The following is an 18,309-nucleotide window of genomic DNA, read 5'->3' on the forward strand; positions in this document are numbered from 1 at the left end:
TTTGTGTTGTTGTGTTGAACTTCTTGTGACCACATAAAGGACCAAAAATTTTTCATTTCCTCCTATTCTTGGATTCATTTTCTCCTCCATTTTTTTTATTTCTCAGATTTCTTTAGTAAAGTTTTTTATTGTTGAAATATTAATTTTTTTCTTACATTACGTTGACTCCTTGTATTACCTCAATATTTTGCTTTCAACTACTGGTTAATAAGACACATTTTTTTATGGATTTTTTGTTCTAAATGTTTACTTTTTATTGCCTTTAATTAGGTGGAATGGCGATTGCTTTTTCTAATGTTCTATTGCATTTTTATGTATATTTCTAGCTATTTCAATCCTCCAGTTCTTTTTCGTTGATCTTTTATAGTCCTTTCAAATCACTTTTACCCTGATAGCGTTTGACACTGTTAATTCTGCCGTTTTTCCTGTTCTTTATACTATGGCCACATCTGCTCCAGGTACTACTGTGTCTAATTCCTGAGATGTTTTTACACTTTTGTCAGGTATCGTGGAGAGGATGCATGATGTATGTACAGCCTATGCCAGCTTAAAGAAATTACTCTATTTTTGGTGAAATTAGTCTGCTAGTTGAGTTCATGTCATAAAGCTGAGAGCTTTTCTGACATGGTCATCTAAGTCTGCACATCTCTTTTTAAAAATCGAGACGTTGCTTTTTATGTGTTTCATTAAGCAGAATTTTTGAACTTTCTATCATGTGAAGGTTTAAGTGACTTCAGGGTTTTAGTCTTTCCCTCGTCAGATCTTGGTAGTTTCTCATTCTGATCAAGGCTCAGGAATGCAGTTCTTTCCTTAGTAGTGCCCTCTACTCATCAGCAATATATTGTTCTGTGGCTTGGTGTCAAGGGTATCATTAACAAAAAGTAATAAGAAATCTTCTATGTCCAGTGAGATGTTCCAATTTCATTTTGACCTGGACTTATGCATAATAAAAGCATTAATGTCTTCAATCCATTTCAAGCTAGTCAGTGCCATATTCAGTAATGCAGGAGGTTGGGTATTGGTTCTGATTGGTTCTGATATAGCTCGCCTTCTTGCGGTGCCAGAACACAATGAGGAGCCATTTGCTCCACTGTGCTCTGTCAATCTGATCATCACAATGGTTGTGAATACAGCCATTATGCAACTGGGTCACCTGAACTCTTTTTTTAGACTCATAGGAGCAGTTTCATCTCACTGATCAATCAGTGGTATCTAAAAAACTCAATTTGCTGGAAATCCTTGTATATGGCCTTAGTTAGCATTTTCCCATTTCTATACTTTACAATTTACCCTTCTCCTATCCCTACCTCCTTAGAATAGAATATAAGTTGGTCTTTGAGGGAGATGTTATTATCTTATCCTCATTTTTATGGAACTTAAATAGAAATAGCCCAATAACACATTTCTAAACCTACTAATATTCCTATAAAATGATTGCTTTTTATGGTTGAATGAAGGTTTTGGAATACACACTTATCAGAAAGCATCCTTTGGACAACTCTAGTAGCAGATGGAACAATGGGTATATTATTACCTTATACTGTGTCCCCATGCTTTTGAGTTTATCATCAAAGTTCCTATATTTTGAGAGCTTTCCATTCTATGAGCTTTGGTCATGAGTGTTTATGTTGACCTATTTAAATATTGTTCTTAAATTTTCATGGATCACAGGAATGTCTAGAAGGTTATGGGAGGCAGTTTGGTCTCTGACAATGGCTCTGGTTCTAGTATGGTTTATTTGAATTGAATTCTCAAGTATATTTTGTGGTTCGCATTAGTAGTACAGAGATGATGATAATGAGCAAATATCTCAGAAAAAAGTGATGATTATGAAGAATTACCATAACTTCATCAAGAATAGGAAGTTTTAGATTAATTATGATTTTTATAGGATTATCAGAAGGTGGATTAGTGGAATACTATACATATAGTTTACAAGGGTTTCAGTGATGAATTGACAAATATTCTCATGCTCTTCTTGTGGAGAAGAAAAGGAAAATATATGCTAATTGATATAAGTAGATTTGGAACTGATCAAAGGATCAGATCCAAGTATTAGTCATAAATGACTTTAAGTTAGATTGTAAAGAAATCACCAGTGGAGTGCTCCAGGGATCCTACTTTAGTTAAACTTTATTAGTGATTTTGTTGAAGGTATTCAAATTTCAGATGACACAAACTTCCGAGTGTTTCTGACTCACTAAAAGGAGGAATCAGAATTCAAAAAGATGTTGACAAGCTGGAATCTAAGGGACTGAAATTTGACTGGTAATTTCAATGTGCAGGATATTCCTAGCAAGAAACTCTCTCTACTAAAGCATGACTGAAACTTTGTTTCACCTTGTAGTCTTAGAGATTTATCTAAAGCAATGAGAGGTGAAGTAACTTGTCCAAGTTCACCCCCAAAATATGTCAGAAACAGGACTAAAACTTATATGGTCTGAGTTCTGAGGCCTGCTTTCAATTCACTGTCTTATTCTGCTTCTTTAAGATAGATATAATGGTATAAATATAAAGTATTACAGTTGCATTTATTAAAAACTAGCTTCAGAAGTACAAGATGGGGAATGAAAGGCTAGACGGAAGGGTTTTAAAAATTTTTTTGCAGACTGAAAACTCAATATTGAATGAATGGTGTAAAATATCAACTAAAATAACATAATCTTAGACTGCATGAAACTTAATGTATCATCTTTTAAAGGAAATCGGATCCACTGGAAATTATTAGGCAGGTGAGGAATGTAATCATACTTGTGCCTTAGAAAGCTTAATTTTTGGCAGCTAAGTAGAGGATTGATGGACAGGAGAAAAAATGAAAGTAGATACACTCATTAGGAAGTGATCACAATATTATAGGCAAGTTGTGATGAGGGACTGAATTAGGGTAGTGATTTGAGTGCAGAGATGGGGACAGATAAGAGATATTGAAGACTGAATGAACATGACTTAAAAATTGATTTGGACATGAGGGGCAAACGAGAGGGAATGGTCAAGGCTGATACTAAAGTTGGAAACTTGGTTGAGTAGATGAATGGTGGTACCCCAATCCTCATGTAGTGAAATCAGGAGAGCTTGTATCTAGTCCTGGCTCTGCTGCTTCTGCAAATATATATTTTTAGATATTTCACTTAACTTCTCTATTAATCTGTCAAACGAGGATAAGAATCTAGATCCAGCCTTCCTCTTGAAGATCAATGAAGCTAAGGTACATGAAAGTTCTTTCAAAAACATGAAGTACCAAAATAGCGGGGTTATTGTTGAAACCTAATAAAGTCCAAATTAACAAGACTTGTTTTCTCTGCATGTTTGGCTCTTTTCAAGGTAAGAGTGATGAACAATAACTATTATTTAATTTCATATCATGGATCCAAATTCAACGAACATTAAGCTCCTATATGCAAGATGTATGATTACAAAAAACAACACAAAACTATCCCTACCCTCAAGAAGCTTATATTTTACAGTATGACATGGATAAATTTAATGCAAAGGAAGTTAAGGAGGGAGAGAACTCTAGCACCTGACGCAAGGTGATCCCCTCACCTGACTCACACAAAAGCATACCTCAATCAAAGCTCCTTTCATGCACCTTTTCCCCTTCCTTTCTCCTGACAAAGTTTTCTCATTTTGCCAGCATAATAAATGCTAAGTAAGTGGACCTAAGTGACAACTTTAATTAGGGCCATCAACTTCAGGGGAAAAAAAATATAATTGGCAAATTGATTATCCCTGCTCTTCTTCCATTTAAAATGTTTAAACCACATTGCCACTAATTCAATATGTAAATTAAAATAATGAAAACTGTTTTTTGACAGCTGAGGAAAGCTGGCTGCATACAACTGCATCCTTACCACTTTAGACCAGAGCTAAAACTAGGGGCAGGGTGACTGAGGCTTCACGATAATAATAAATTTAAAGGATACAGATAGCCCTTACTGTGCTTCAGCAGTGTAGACTTATTGAAGCTTAACTCTGGTTGGCAAGGTTAGTTAGTTAAAATGAGTTATCCGATGATGTGAGCTACCCCTACCCCCACCTCCTTGCTGCACTTTGTGTGGTGTCCAGTGGCCTCTTTTTCCTCTTTTCACTGTGTGGAACAGAGTCTAGCTTCCTTTCCTCCCCAATGGAATCTTTTCTTTCTGTCCTTGACCCTAAACACTCTTTTGTGATGGTCACAGCAAGGACAGATTTTCTAGCTGCTGCTCTGTTTCAGAGCATCAAAACAAAGGATACCTTGGCATGAATGAATTAAAACAAATTAACTGTTTATACAGGTAGAAGAGCGTGGAATCCCCTGTCCTTAAGCACTGATATTTTAATAGGGATCACCCATACAGGAGATATGGAAAGACCTGTGGTGCTCGGGGTACTGTGACAAGGACAAGAGTGATGTCCCCCCTTTAGTGTACTTTACATTGATAAAACTATATTGATTTCTGACATTGATTAATTTGAAAGAAAAAAGGACTTTGTCAATGAAAATTTACTTTTCCAGGTCTTCAGTATCTCACTGAGGAGATAGAGGCTTTAGCACCTGCAGGAGCAACTGAAGATATAGGTAGGTGGAGCTAGGTAGTGCTAAAGCACTAGTCCTGGAGTGAGGAAGACCTGAATTCAAATCCAGCTTCAGAAATTAATTGGACAAGTCACTTAGTCTCTGTCTGCCTCAGTTTCCTGAACTGCAAAATAGGAATACTAATAGCATCTACCTCCCAGGGTTGCTGTGAGGATCAAATGAGATAATACTTATAAAGTGCTTAGCACAGTGCTGGCACTTAGTAGATGCTTAATATCTACTAAGAATTCTACGAAGAATCTACTAAGAAGGAAACAAACTTCCTTCTCTCACCCCATCCTCCACCCGCCACCATCGGATTTCAACTCCACAAAGGTTGCTCTCCTGGATAATAGTGGTGAATCACGGTCAGTAGAGGAGCTGGGGAGGGGTGGGGAAGTAGTCTGTTGCTGTATAGTCTTACTCCTGTCAGCTGTAGTTGGTCAGCAACTGGTGGTTGTGGTAGTGTCAGAAATGGCAGGCTACCTCTACCCAGGGTTTACTCTCCTAGAGAGTGATTATGGTGACCGGATGCATGCCTCTTCATTTTAACCATAGAATTAAAAACAAAATACATGTAACTCACACCTCAGAGTCCATTCACATGGGATCTTCTCACTGATGGAGACCAATGTTCTACCTGTGTCAGAACAGAGTTGGTGAGAGTTATAGAGAAAGCATCTTTCCTTTCTGGTCTTCAGCATCCAGCTTCAACCTCTCTTCAAGTCCCTGAAGGAATGAGAGACTCTGAGAAGAAGCTGATTTGTAGAGGAGTTGACACTTGGATCATACTCTTATCCCCAGCTTGCTACACTTAAGACTTTGGGGAATTTCCCCTTCAGTGAGATCTGGTACTCTTCTTTTGGTTGAGCTGAGTTATCTTGTTCCCAGTAAGAGAGTTCCTTCCCTCTGCTTTGTCTGCTATATATTCTCCTGTTTACATTCTCTGATTTCTGTTTCACTATTGAATTGGATAGATGGGTTTGCTAGCTATTTGCTACGTTTGTTCATTGCAGAACTGACTTCTGGTGGGAAGGAAAATCAAACCTTGGTCATATGGCTTGGGACATTACTCTCCCAGTAAGAAATAGTGATTAAGAGTGTAGCTTGAACCCCCACAATCACAATATTTGACATAACAGACAGATATAATTGTAGCCTGACGCCCTCTCTCCCTAAAGAGAATAGAATGACTACCTTCTGGTCCCAACCTTCTGCTTCTCCTCCTAGCAGGAATAATTGATTACATTTGTACAAATGTTAATAACTTCAAATCAGTGCAATCTCTTTATAATGGCACTGTTGGTGAACAGGAGTAGTCTTTACTCAGTGTGTTCACTGTGTGGCTAAAGGCTTTTAAAGCTGTCAAGTTTTAAATGATCCCCAGAATTCTAAGCTTGGCATTGTGCTGCTTGACAATTTTTTTCCATGACTTGGCTAAAGGACAGACTGGCATATTTATAAAATTTGAAGAAGATGCTAAGCCTACCTAGATAGCTATCATACTGGATGACTGATTTGGATTCTCAAAGTTCTTGATATTGGTCAAATCAAATACTTTGAAAAATAGAGTACAGTTGTGTTCAACAAATCAACTTCATAATTACAGGATGAGACGTTACTGTTCAGTTATTTGTCATTTCTGATTCTTCATGACCCCATGGACCATAGTACACCAGGCCCTCCTATTCTTTGCTATCTTTCAAAGTCTGTCCAAGTTCATGTTCATTGTTTCCATGAACCCTATCCATCTCATTCTCTGCCATTCTTTTTTCCTTTTGCCAGTGTCAGGATCTTTTCCAATGAGTTTTGTCTTCTCATTATGTGGCCAAAGTATTTAAACTGACTTTCCAGGGAATAACTTCAGTTTAATTTCTTAGTTTAAGTATTGACTGATTTGATCCTCCTTCCTATCCAAGGGACTCTCAAACATCTTCTCCAGTACCACAATTAAAAAGTGTCAACTTTGCTGTGCTCGGCTTTCCTTACAATCCAACTTGTAGTCATCCGTTGTTAATGGAAAAACCATAGCTTTGACAATACAGACTTTTGTCAGCAAGGTATCTTTGTTTTTTGGTATGCTGTACAGATTTGCCATAGCTTTCTTTCCAAGGAGTAAGCATCGTTTAATTTCATGACTTCAGTTGCTGTCTACAGTGATCTTTGAGACCAAGAATATAAATTTTCTCACTGCTTCCATTTCTTCTCTCTATTTGCTGGGGCTATGTCCTGCAATAATATGAGGATGAGATAGCTGTGACTATATAGTATTTCTTTTGGTGGGGAAATGATGTGCGGGTTTTAACAGACTAAAAACTGAAAATTAATCAGTGGTGGAACATGGTAGGCAAAAAGCTAATATGGCCTTGGGCCACATTAAAAGATGGGCATAGCTTCCAGAAATGTGATGATAATCCTATTCTCTGTTATAATCAAGCTCATCTGGAATAGTAGGTTCACTTCTGGGTGCTACAGTTTAGGAAGGACACTGATAAGTTAGATACTATCTAGATGGTGAAGGTACTCAAGTTTAGAGGCAGCTAAGTGGTGAATTAGAGCACACCAGACCTGGAGTCAAGGAAACCTGAGTTCAAATCCAGTATTGGATATTTACTAGCTATGTGGCCCTGGGGGAAGTTACTTTACCTTTTTCTGCCTCAGTTTCCTTACCTGTAAAATAAAAATAATAGCACCTGCCTCCCTAGGTTGTTTTGAAGGATAAAACAAGATATCTATAAAGCACTTCACAACCTTAATGAACTATACAAGTGTTAAATATTACTGTTATTATTGTATATTTATTCCATATAAGGATCGGTTGAAGGAATTGGAGAAGACTTAAGAGAGATGTGCTTAGTATTTGAAGGGCCATTGGGTGAAAAAGGACTTAAATTTGTCTTGCTTGTTCACAGAGGGAAGAACCAGGACTAAATGAGTTGAAGTTATCTTGAGTCAAGGTTAGGAAAAATAGCTTATCGATGTACGCTCTCTCAAACTCAAATGATCTATTTCAGTAGGTGGTGGGGTCTGGTGCTCCTTACTGGGTGGTTTTTCAGGAAAAGGTGATCTCGATGATGACAAAAGAACATTGTAGAAGGAATTTATTTTTTCTGCTATGAATTAGACAAGATAGCCCCTTTGGTATCTTCCAACTGAAATTCTATGATTTTTTAAAGTTCTATTTGAGACAACATATTTTGACTAATATCTTAAATATAAATCCATGAGATAATGAGCTGTGCTGTAGCATGCAAATTTTACACTTTTAATGACCTATAATTTGCTTTCACTGGGAGTTTGACTTGCTTCAGTCCTGCTTAAAATCAGTCATTGATCCTGGGAACTCTATGTTCCTAAATGTGTGCATTAATAACCTGTCACAGATTTATTTCATGTATCAAACTGAATGAGATGGAAATGTTTCCACCTACCCACCCCTAACAGAGCAGTTGGCTAACTTCATAGCTGACCCAGTGTCTGGTTCATGAAGTTATCCCTTGAACAAGGATAGTTTCATTCTTGTCTTCATAGTCCTTGGGGCTAGCACAGTGTCTGGTGCATGGTAGGCACTTAATAAATGCTGATTGGTTGATTGATGGATTCACAGATTCAACTCTTTTCAATGATAGTGCACCCCTGTTCTGTAAGCAATTGTAGTTCAGCACTGGTGTCAAATCCTCAAGGAGTGGATTTAAATTGAAAACATGCATTTTTGTCATCACTATTCATTACCGCTCATGCCAGTCAAAATGGCACTTCTGGTGGAAGCAGGTTGAAATTTGAAAGGTCATATGGGCCTCCTGCACTTGGGGAGAATATCTTACTTTGAACAATCCTACTAAAGTAGGTTAAACCAGGTGAAGGGCAGGTAGTTGATTTTAATCAAAGAATTTAAGTGAAGTCAAGTTCTAGATACTTGTAGTTGCTTTCTGATTGGTGACCAGAGAGAGGAAATCTGATTATCAGGCATTGTGTTTTTTCAGGATGAATCCTATGAGTGACTGAAAAAAAAGCCATCTTTTGGAAATCTAAATTAACTTGAAAGTAAGAGGCCCAGGTGGCAGCATGGTGTAGTCCAGTGGTGTCCAACTCCAATAGAAATGAGTGGATGGAGCACAAAACTGTGCATAAGGATCCCTGCAAGTAGCATGTTGACTTAGAAAATCACATATTAACACTATGTTCTGTTGTATTTTTACTTAAATATTTCTCAGTTATATTTTAATCTGGTTCCTTCATTCAGGAGCCAGGGTCACCTGATTGACACCTCTGGTGCAGTGAATGTAACCCCTTCCCATTGATAATAGGACTCTTCTTGGTAGAGATCCATGCCCTGCCCTGGGTGAAGAGCAGGGCAGAATTAGTGAATATGGGAAAAGTCCTGTCTTCACTGGTCCTTCTTCAAGCCTTGAATAGCTTTTGGCTGTTTCTGGCTTCCAGTTTCAAGAAGGAAGATGAAAGAAGTTAACCCTACTTCAGAGTGCTGAAGGAAAAGACTCTGAGATGACATGAGTGGAACTAGAGATCTCTATCTTGTTCCTGTTCTCAACTTGCTACTCTAGAAACTGCAAGTGGTGTTCTCTTGGGTGAGATTAAGGACTATCTCTTGGTTGAGCTGATTTATCTGGCTCCTGATGGGAAAACTTCTTTGCTCTGTATTGTCTGGTATATATTCTCCTATGTATATCTTCTCTGATTCCTGTTTTGTTATGATTTGGATTAATGGATTTCTTTGCTATTTTTTGTGTGTGTACATTGTGAAACTTTATCATAGTGATGTCATTTTGGTCCTCTTTGAAGACAAAGGACAACAACCAACCAACACTGAGGAACTGGTATTTGGTGGGAAAGAGGTAAAGTCTTGGATATAGAGCCTGGGGTTCCCTTCTCCCCCAAATAAAATGATCAGAAGTTAACTTGAACCTGATCATATACTGTAGAGTCTAGACTAACAATAACTAAATTGCAGATTGATATAATTCTGGACCCAACTTCTTGCTCCTCCTTTTGGCAGGAATTAATGTCTTTCTTGGAGAAGAGTTGGGGGGGAGAGGAGGTTCAAGATGCCTGCTCTGCTTCCCTTCTAAGCCCCACAACAACCCTCACCACAGGAGCCCCACTACAGTTGCATTCCTCTCACTATGTCTGTGGTCTCCATCCCTATCCTTTGGATCTTCACTACACAGGTAGAGAATGAAACAACTGTAGTCAGCAAACCAGGGTTCAACTCCTGACTCTGTTATTTGTTGCCTACATGACTCTGGGCAAGTCACTTAACTTCTGTTTAAGAGAGACTTCAACTAAATGGTTTCTAAGGAACCTTCCAACTCCTATGATCTTCTTTTGTAAGGCTGGAATTAAGAGTACTGGGACATTGCTGCTGTTGCTATATATTTCATTAGTAAATGGTACCTACAATTTCAGATGGCTTTTGATGCTTGAAATGCTTTCCACAATTCTCTGGGCTGAAATCCTGGCAGGGTTTGGGGAAGTCAGGAAAGAGGAAAGTCCTTGACTAGAGATCAACATCGTGAAACTTAAAATTTATACAGTAACACAAGACTTTGCGTATTTTTTGCACTCTAATTTTTGCCCTGATGAATACAGGTAATGCTTTTATTATTTACTCCATTTTACACATGTGAAAACTGAGGCTCATGGGCAAGTAACTTGCCAAGTGCTCACAATGAATAAGTTTTGGGGCTGTGACTCAAAGAGATATTACTTACTTTATATAGTTACAAGGTTTAAAAAAATGTTAACATCCACCATTGGCTTGCCTGTGTTACAGAACAGGCATTTTCTTTTTATCCCTTCTGGTAGTTAAGAAGGCCAGCCACACAGTGGCATATTCAGGAGTTGAGATTTGGGGCAGACTTGACAGGTGATTTCACTTATGGTCATTAGGCTCCCTTCACCTTTCCTAGTATGTGTCGTGACTATAGCAGACGTAAGACTTACACAAGCCTTATTGGAGCTAGACCTCATATTGCTCCTGGCAAATGCGTACCAGATGTGTCTTTTTTTTTTAATAAATGCTGCTTTTTGCTGTGTTGCAACACATGTCAGCAAGTGGGATGTCTGTCTCCACTTTTCTCTTCTGGAGTCTGCAGACAGCTTCCAGGATCTCGCCGTTGTTAGTGCTATCTGCAGAGCTGTCCAGGCTTAATTGATTTCCATTGCCATTCACTCCTCTGAGGTGAATGAATGACATACAGAGGAAATGGGCCGCCTTAAATACCTCATCATCAACACAACTCAAAGAAGAACACTGCAGTGACTGCTAGTCTCTAGTTTTGTCTCTCAGCAAAGCTGGGTCAGGGTTTTAGAGTGGAGGATCTGTATCCTAGTTTATTCATGATCAAAGTGGGCTACTTTCTACATTGTATTAGTCATCCAACTGGCATCACCAACTGGAATTCAATTAAACAAACTTTTATCAAACACTTTGTATGAGCAAGGCGCTGCACTAAGTGGTGAATACAAATATAAATATAAAAATAAAATGTATATACATAAAAATATGATAGGCCCTCCTCTCAAAGTAAGAAAAACAGAATTTATAGGGAAGTATATAATATATTATTAATTATTACATAACGAAAGTATAATAAAAATAATTTTCAACCAACTTTGTTGAATAGCCCTCATCTCTACCTGGACACATGGCACACACAAGGGAAAGCAAGATAAGTGTAAAGCAAAGGGAGAGGCAAACATTATGAGAAATTTAAGGACGAAGAGATTTACATCTGAGGTAAGACTAGATAGAAAGGGATGTGAATGGAAAAAAAAGTCTTTGTTAAGCACTTATGTGCAAAGCACTGTGCTAAATGCTGAGGGCAGAAATAAAAAGGAAGGCAACCTAACATCCTAATGGGGAGAGACGTGGAGGTTTTAGCCGCAAAGTTGACAAAATGGTCCCTTAGTCCTTAGGGTGCTCTGGCAAAGCAGGTGCTAATGCTGCTTTCCATTGATAAAAATCCTACCAGTCTCTGATGTTGAACCAGTTGACAGTGCCAAGGACTTTGGTACCAAGGAGTTTAGTGTCAAGGACTTTGTTTTCTGGGACTATCGGGTATGGCTGTAATACCTGTAGGAGTGGTTGCCAGGGTATGTGACCACATCCCTTGAATCTCAAAATAAGGACTTTAAGCACTGGGTTAGAAGCCTTGCCGTTCCAACGGCTCTTGGGTTCAGAGTCCTGGGCTATCTTCATTGGAGCCTGAAGGGAGATGATTGTCACCTCGGTGGTAGTTTGCCTTACCTGGCATATGCTGCCTCCTGTCTCTTCCTTCAGGTGTCTTGTTCCTTCAAGTAGATTCTTTGCCTGCCCTGTGGATAGCATCTGTTGGGCATTTGGTGGGAATGACTGGCCTTTTGGCCAGAGGAATTGCTTCCCTGGGTGATGGTGGTGAGGACTGTACTGGAGGCAGGACTGGTGGTGTAGGTGGTACTGCCATTCCCAGGGCTCTTTGGCTTCATTTGGTGACAATTGGTTAGCAAGCTATTGCTAATAATGGTGAGGAAGGTGGGCCCCTTCCCCACAATGATTTCTTCCCTCAATGACAGCTGCAGGAGGCCTGAGCTGGTAACAGGTTTTGTCAATTTTAGGGGGTAGGTGTGGACACAGCTGTTCCCAGGGCTTTGGGGTTTGTATTCCTGGGACAAGAGGTCTGAAGGTATGTTGTCATCAAGGGTTGTGGTGGAGGTCTGAATTGCCTGGTACATGCTGCCTTCTCTTTCTCCCTCAGGTGGCCTTGCTGCCTTTCATTGTTGCCTAACATCTCCCCCCTTCCCAGAAGGCTGGGGCTTCTGTACCTAGGCAGTTCCTTTGGTGTCCTGAGCCAATCAAGTTTCAAAGATGGTTTCAATATATTTTAGGGAAAACTTAGCCAGATTTGGTTGAGGAGGATGGGGAGAAAAATAGGGTTAGTCCATTGCTCCCATCATGTCAGGGAAGCCTTCACGTCAGGGAAACCTTCACGTCTGGGAAGCCTTCACGTGGGAAGTGACATCTCAGCTAGACCTTGGGACAGGTAAGTAGTGCAGTAAATAAAGTGCTGGGCCTGGAGGCAGGGAAGACTGGGTTCAAATCTGGTTTTAGACACTTACTAGCAGTGTGATCCTGGGCAAGTCACTTAACCTCTGTTTGCCTCAGTTTCTTCAACTACGAAATGCAAATAATAATAGCACCTACCTCCCAGGGTAGTTTTGAGAAACAAATGAAGTGATATATATAAAGGGCCTGGTACATAATAGGTACCCTCTAAATGCTATGTCTCCTCCCCTTTTAACAGATGGAGTTTGGGAGATGGAGAATTTATTCCAGGTATGAGGGACAGTGTCAGTGAAGACACAGCGATGAGAGGGTAGAGTGAAAATATGGGTCCTGTTTGGTGGGAGGAGACACTGTGTGAAGGTGTCAAAACAGCAATATGGTTTAGGGGGATTTAATTGTCAAGGTAAGTTTATGCTTTATTTCATAGGCAGAATCCTCATATGCCTGGAGCAAACACAACAAAATATATCCAGGACAAACGGCATGAAAGTTTTCCCTTAAATAAATTTCGAATTCCTGGAAATTGCATAGAGAGAGGTAGTTAACTTCTATCACTGACATTTCTTTCTATCTGTTCCACTTGTGTATCAGTTGGGGCTGAGGGTTGACATTAGTATATAAGACGTGGGTAGACAAGACTGTGGCAGGGGCTGGGCAGGGAAATGAGAGATACTGAGGCACTTTCCTCCATAAATACTTTGAATCTCTTTGTTTCTGGGGAAGCTGCCATCACAGAAAAGATTAACAGGAGGCAAATTGGAGAGGAGGGTTGCCAGGGGATGAAGCATGCAATCGGATGCCTTCTTATTATGGCTAATTATATTTACTTAACCCAATTTTTCTCACTAACTCAGTTATTCTTGCTAAGCTCAGTTTTGTTTTTTACTTTTAACCTGTTGTTGGTGTCCTCTAAATTCTGATGCTCCAAGAGAAAGTTTCAATTGCCAAACCTAGTTATATCTTGATTAATTAGCAGTGGTGGGGAAACAAAAAAAATTTAAAAATGACAATCGTAGTGCTAATAATCGCTAGCAACTTTCAGGTATGTAAGGAAGATTCATTGGGTTTCACAGAGAAGGGTAGATTAAGGACGGGATATAATGCTTACCTCTCTTAATACTTTACTGACATATTCCAGTGGCTTTATCCAATCTTAAACCTTCCCTGGTCTTGGAAATTGAGCATTCAATTAATTAGGAGGTATAGAGATATGATTGCCCCAGGCAGTGCTTTTTAAGCATCATTTTATCTTTGAAATGCTTTTGGTGGCTGCTCAGCATCTTCATTCACTTTCCTTTTGTCTGTGTTGTTCCCTCATTAGAATGTGATCTCCTTGAGGACAGGGACTAGCTTTCCTTTTGTTCATGTTTGTATCCCCATACTTAGCACAGGGCCTGTCACATAACACGCACTTAATAAATGCTTCCTCCTTCCCTTCTAAGACTATAAATTGTAGAAGAGTTACAGCTCTCCATTAGTGTAGGGAAAATTCCGTATGCTGACAAAACCACAAGTTTAGGTAAATGAAATAAAATAAACACAATATACAAGCTTAATTATCTTTTCCTTAATTAAGAACCCATAGCCTTTTCTGTTTTCGTCAACAGAAAATAGGAAGTACAGGGTTTGAGGGGGAAATAAATCAAAAGGAATGGCAGCTAGGTGGTGCATAGAAGACTGAACCTGGAGTTAAGGAGACCGGAGTCCAAGTCCAGCCTCAGATACTTGCCAGCTGTGTGATACTGAGCAAGTCACTTAACCTCTACCTCAGTTTCCTCATTTGGGTTTAATAATAGCATCTACCTGTAGAGGTTGTTATAAAGATAAAATGAGATAATATTTGCAAACCTTAAAAGTGCTATATAAATACTAGCTATGTGATGGTGCTGGCTGTGGATTAGAGTTGTGGTTATTATTGTCTAGGGTACTACTAGGGTAAATGACTTGCCCAAGGTCACATAGCTAGTACACATTAGTGGCAGGCCATCTTGACTCCAACGTCAGCTACCAAGCCACTACCACATTCTGCTTCTCTTCCACCTTAGAGAAATCATTTAATATTAACATCCTAATAATTGAAAGATAGTAGGCATACATACAAGTTTGAAATTCTTTAGGTAAGACCAATGCACTGAATAGATTTATATGTAAGAAGCCACTCAATTCCCACTGACTAGTAATTAAATAGCTAGGAATTAGGAGACCTGAATTGGAATCTTGCATTGGACCGTGGTGAGCTGGAGTAAATCGCTTCACATTTGTCCCCCTTGGCTCTATCTTCTGTAAGACAGGGTGCTAATAATAATAGCACCAACTTCATAGTGGTGTTGTGAGGATCAAATGCGATGACATGTAAAGCTGCTTGTAAGCTTTTAAAGCACCATATAAATGTTATCTATTATTGTCATTAATAAAACAAAGAAAGAACATGAAAAGAGAGTGACTGCTTAACCTTTATTTGTTGCCATGGTTATTCCCATGACTTCCTTTGACTCAATGATGAAAGAATATATTAAAGAATGTAGCATACACAACATAGTGTTCACAACTAACACCTTTCCACAACATGACTAGGGTGAGCTCATTAGAAACATTTATTTCACTTCTGTCGTGTTTTTCTGCAATAATGATGTTTGCCCATTTAAAGGGCGAACCCCAAAGGGGTCTGCAGTTCACAAAACATCTAAATGACAGGCACTGGTGCTTCTCCCAGAAGCCTCTGAATTCTTAAGACATTTCTGCACATTACCCAGGCTGAAATTACCAGCACAGAAAAACAGTTGTATGATTGGCTAGCCCAGGATAATGAGTAAAGGTGTCAAGTTCATGCATTAAGGACTTTAAGGCGATCAAAGGAAAATGTTCCACAATTCCTAGGTCATCACATTTGTGAGATGAATAGCTCTTGGAACATCCATTTCACCCCCATCCCTCCCCCCTCCCCCCACCAACTCCCCGATCTCCAAATGGAGACATGTTATTTACAATTTATTTAGTCCAGGATTTTCCTTGAGGCCACTGGATTCTTCTAAATCAGTCTCTCCATGGGCGGAGGCTGCACCATATTCCACATCTCCACGCGTGACCCCTCCTTTTCCTGACGACTGGGGCTGTAGGTCCCCTGGTTTGCTCGTTTGTTGGAAGCTATGAAGGAGGCAACCACGGCCAGGAAAAGGATCAGTAAGACCGCTAATGTGATCGAGCCAATGGCGGTGAAGATGTCGGAGATCAAGTTGTCTGTTAGCTGGAAGGATTGGAATAATCACAATGTCATTTAAGGAGTAAAATCAAATGTATGTGAACAAACTACTATAGAATGAAAACCATCCAGAACAATATTTCAAAGAAACACTACCAGAGAGAGCATATATGGCTTAGCCCCAAGAGACTCAGCAGATGAAGGGAATGAAGTTTTCCCCATTAGGGAACCAAGTGGCAGTTACTCCTTTCTTATAATACATTTCCTAATGGAAAGGGCTAAGTCCTGTTTTCAGAATTTGTGGTGAAACAGATTAATTCATTTACTTGATGCTGTTTCAATTGCAGCAAATGACAATTTGTATTTGTGACATCAAATGTAGTCTATATGGAGAAACAGATTTACCATAAATTTTTATATACTTACATGGATGGATGTTTTTCAGCCTGTCTTTGCCCAACCTCAACTCTATCCCTCCAGCCTGGCCTCAATTTCCTGACTTTGGGGATGGAGTTGGAGGGAAGCTTGTTTTCTGAGTGATGGAAGGGAGATGTAGGAAATCCTGGGCATCCTGGAAAAGCATCTTTGATCAGGGAAAACCCTGATCTTCCAGACAAATTTCTCAGTCATCACTGATTGAGATTTGAAGTGATATTCAAATAGCTCTAAAATCACATGTGTTCAAGGCAGAACCAAAATATTTAGAAACCAAAAACCACAAGTCGCCCTGTTGGGAAGAGTTGGTTACAGGGTATTGCTTGTACAGAATGATGTATTTCATGTTTCATCCTTTTGATAGTTGAGAAATCAGCCAAGCACTTCTCAAGCCCATTTGAACTCTGGTAGAATAGAACCCAGAGCAGGTGGCATATGATTGGGTTTTCTTGGAATAGAAATCTTCTTTCTGATGTTTACGGAGAATATACATGTCCCCATTTTGCATTTTCAATTACTCTTTCCACCTTTCCCTACCACTCTACTTTGTAAAAATGAATTTCTTTAAAAAAAAAAAAAAAGCAAACACCAAAAAAAATCCTGTTTACACAGGGCTATGCTTATAATGTTTAACAACCAGTTTTTTGAAATAAAATATGTATCAACATGCCATTTTCAGTTTCATCTTCAGTACTTTCATCTCTCTCACTCTGTAACATCTAGACAATCAACAAAACAAGCCCAGTTTTGAAGTGCTTGCTTATTTCTGAAGTAGAAATACTCATATTGAAAATTCAGCAGCTGATTTGGAGCTGGTTCCAAAACCCCTGCTTTTTGAGAATCCTGGTGGGAATTTGTAATCAAGTGTGTTGTTTTCCTGGGCTCAGCCATGACTGGATAAGCATAACACTGAAGTTTTTTGGTTTGTTTTCATCATCCTGCCCTCAGCACTGTACTATTGGCCAGCCTATGTTTCAATTGTGTGGTTCATCAAGTAAGAAAATCCTGTTGGATAAAGTCAAGGCAGATTTAAGTTATAAATAATTGTCATCTATTAGCTATATAACACCTACCAGTAACCCTTGGGATGATCACTTGCTAATGATGATTTCAAAATTTTGTTTAAAGTTCTCCACGTAGCAGCAGTCACCTACCTATAACAGCAATTTTTGTGCCATACCAAACCTCAGGTTTTATTTCTAATGAAGCAAGTTGTCTCACGTCGGGCATTATTAAGCTTTGAGCAAAGTGGGATGATAGTGTTTTGGATATTTTGACTTGAGAAGCAGTTGCTTGCAGTCCCAGTAGCTGCAGAAACTTTCTTGTTATTCTATTAACTGGGCTTAAAACACGCAGATATATAAAGGTCTTCAGAAAAACTGAGCCTATAAACCTAGATGGAGAAGAGAACCTTTCAAATGAGGCACTTGTTCTATAGCAAACTTCTGCAGACAATAAGAGGTGCACGAAACAAGACCTGTGTCAATCAGAGTTTGAGCCTTGTCTCTAGCAAATACTGGCTACATGACCTTAGGCATGTCCCTTAAACCCTCAGTGACAGGCAATTTTATAAGTTGTAGATTTGCATAGGTGGAGAGATTTTCCACACCACATAAGCTGGTGAAATCACAGATCTGGAGCAAAAATAAAAGTGAAACTTTGTAGAAAAGTTCCCACATTTTTTGTTTTCAAATTTATTTTAAACTTAAGTAAAAAAAATAAGAGAAGAAAAAAATTGTACACAGCAGAACATAAGAGAGAATTCCATATAAAGCAATACATTTCCACTTCAAGAAAACCTATATAATGTATACTAAACGTTGGTTTCAAAACTGTCCAGCCTTCCTTTGTTTCTTTGTAGTTTTTTTTTGTTTTCTGCTGTGTGCTTTTTACTTTATTTTTTTCCCCTACCTCTCCTCCCCCACCAAAGAAGGCTACAGTTAAACATAGATTATATATATATATATGTATATATGTATGTATATGTATGTGTGTAAGATATCCATATGTAGAAAATACATACATATATAGATATCTATAAACATACACATATACACA

The 18,309-nt window shown here is 38.9% G+C and overlaps 1 protein-coding gene across 1 annotated transcript in view; it reads right to left on the reverse strand.

Annotated features, from left to right (window-relative positions):
- Positions 1–15,093: 15,093 nt before the first annotated feature.
- Positions 15,094–18,309, reverse strand: part of CRB1 (crumbs cell polarity complex component 1) — a 287,284-nt gene continuing 284,068 nt past the window's right edge. Inside the window, exon 12 of the mRNA XM_072648310.1 lies at positions 15,094–15,861. Within this exon, the coding sequence (XP_072504411.1) occupies positions 15,646–15,861 (216 nt within the window). The 3' untranslated portion in view covers positions 15,094–15,645. The remainder of the gene's footprint in view (positions 15,862–18,309) is intronic.

Source organism: Notamacropus eugenii, chromosome 2, assembly GCF_028372415.1.
Source record: "Notamacropus eugenii isolate mMacEug1 chromosome 2, mMacEug1.pri_v2, whole genome shotgun sequence".
NCBI classification, from domain to species: Eukaryota; Metazoa; Chordata; class Mammalia; order Diprotodontia; family Macropodidae; genus Notamacropus; species Notamacropus eugenii.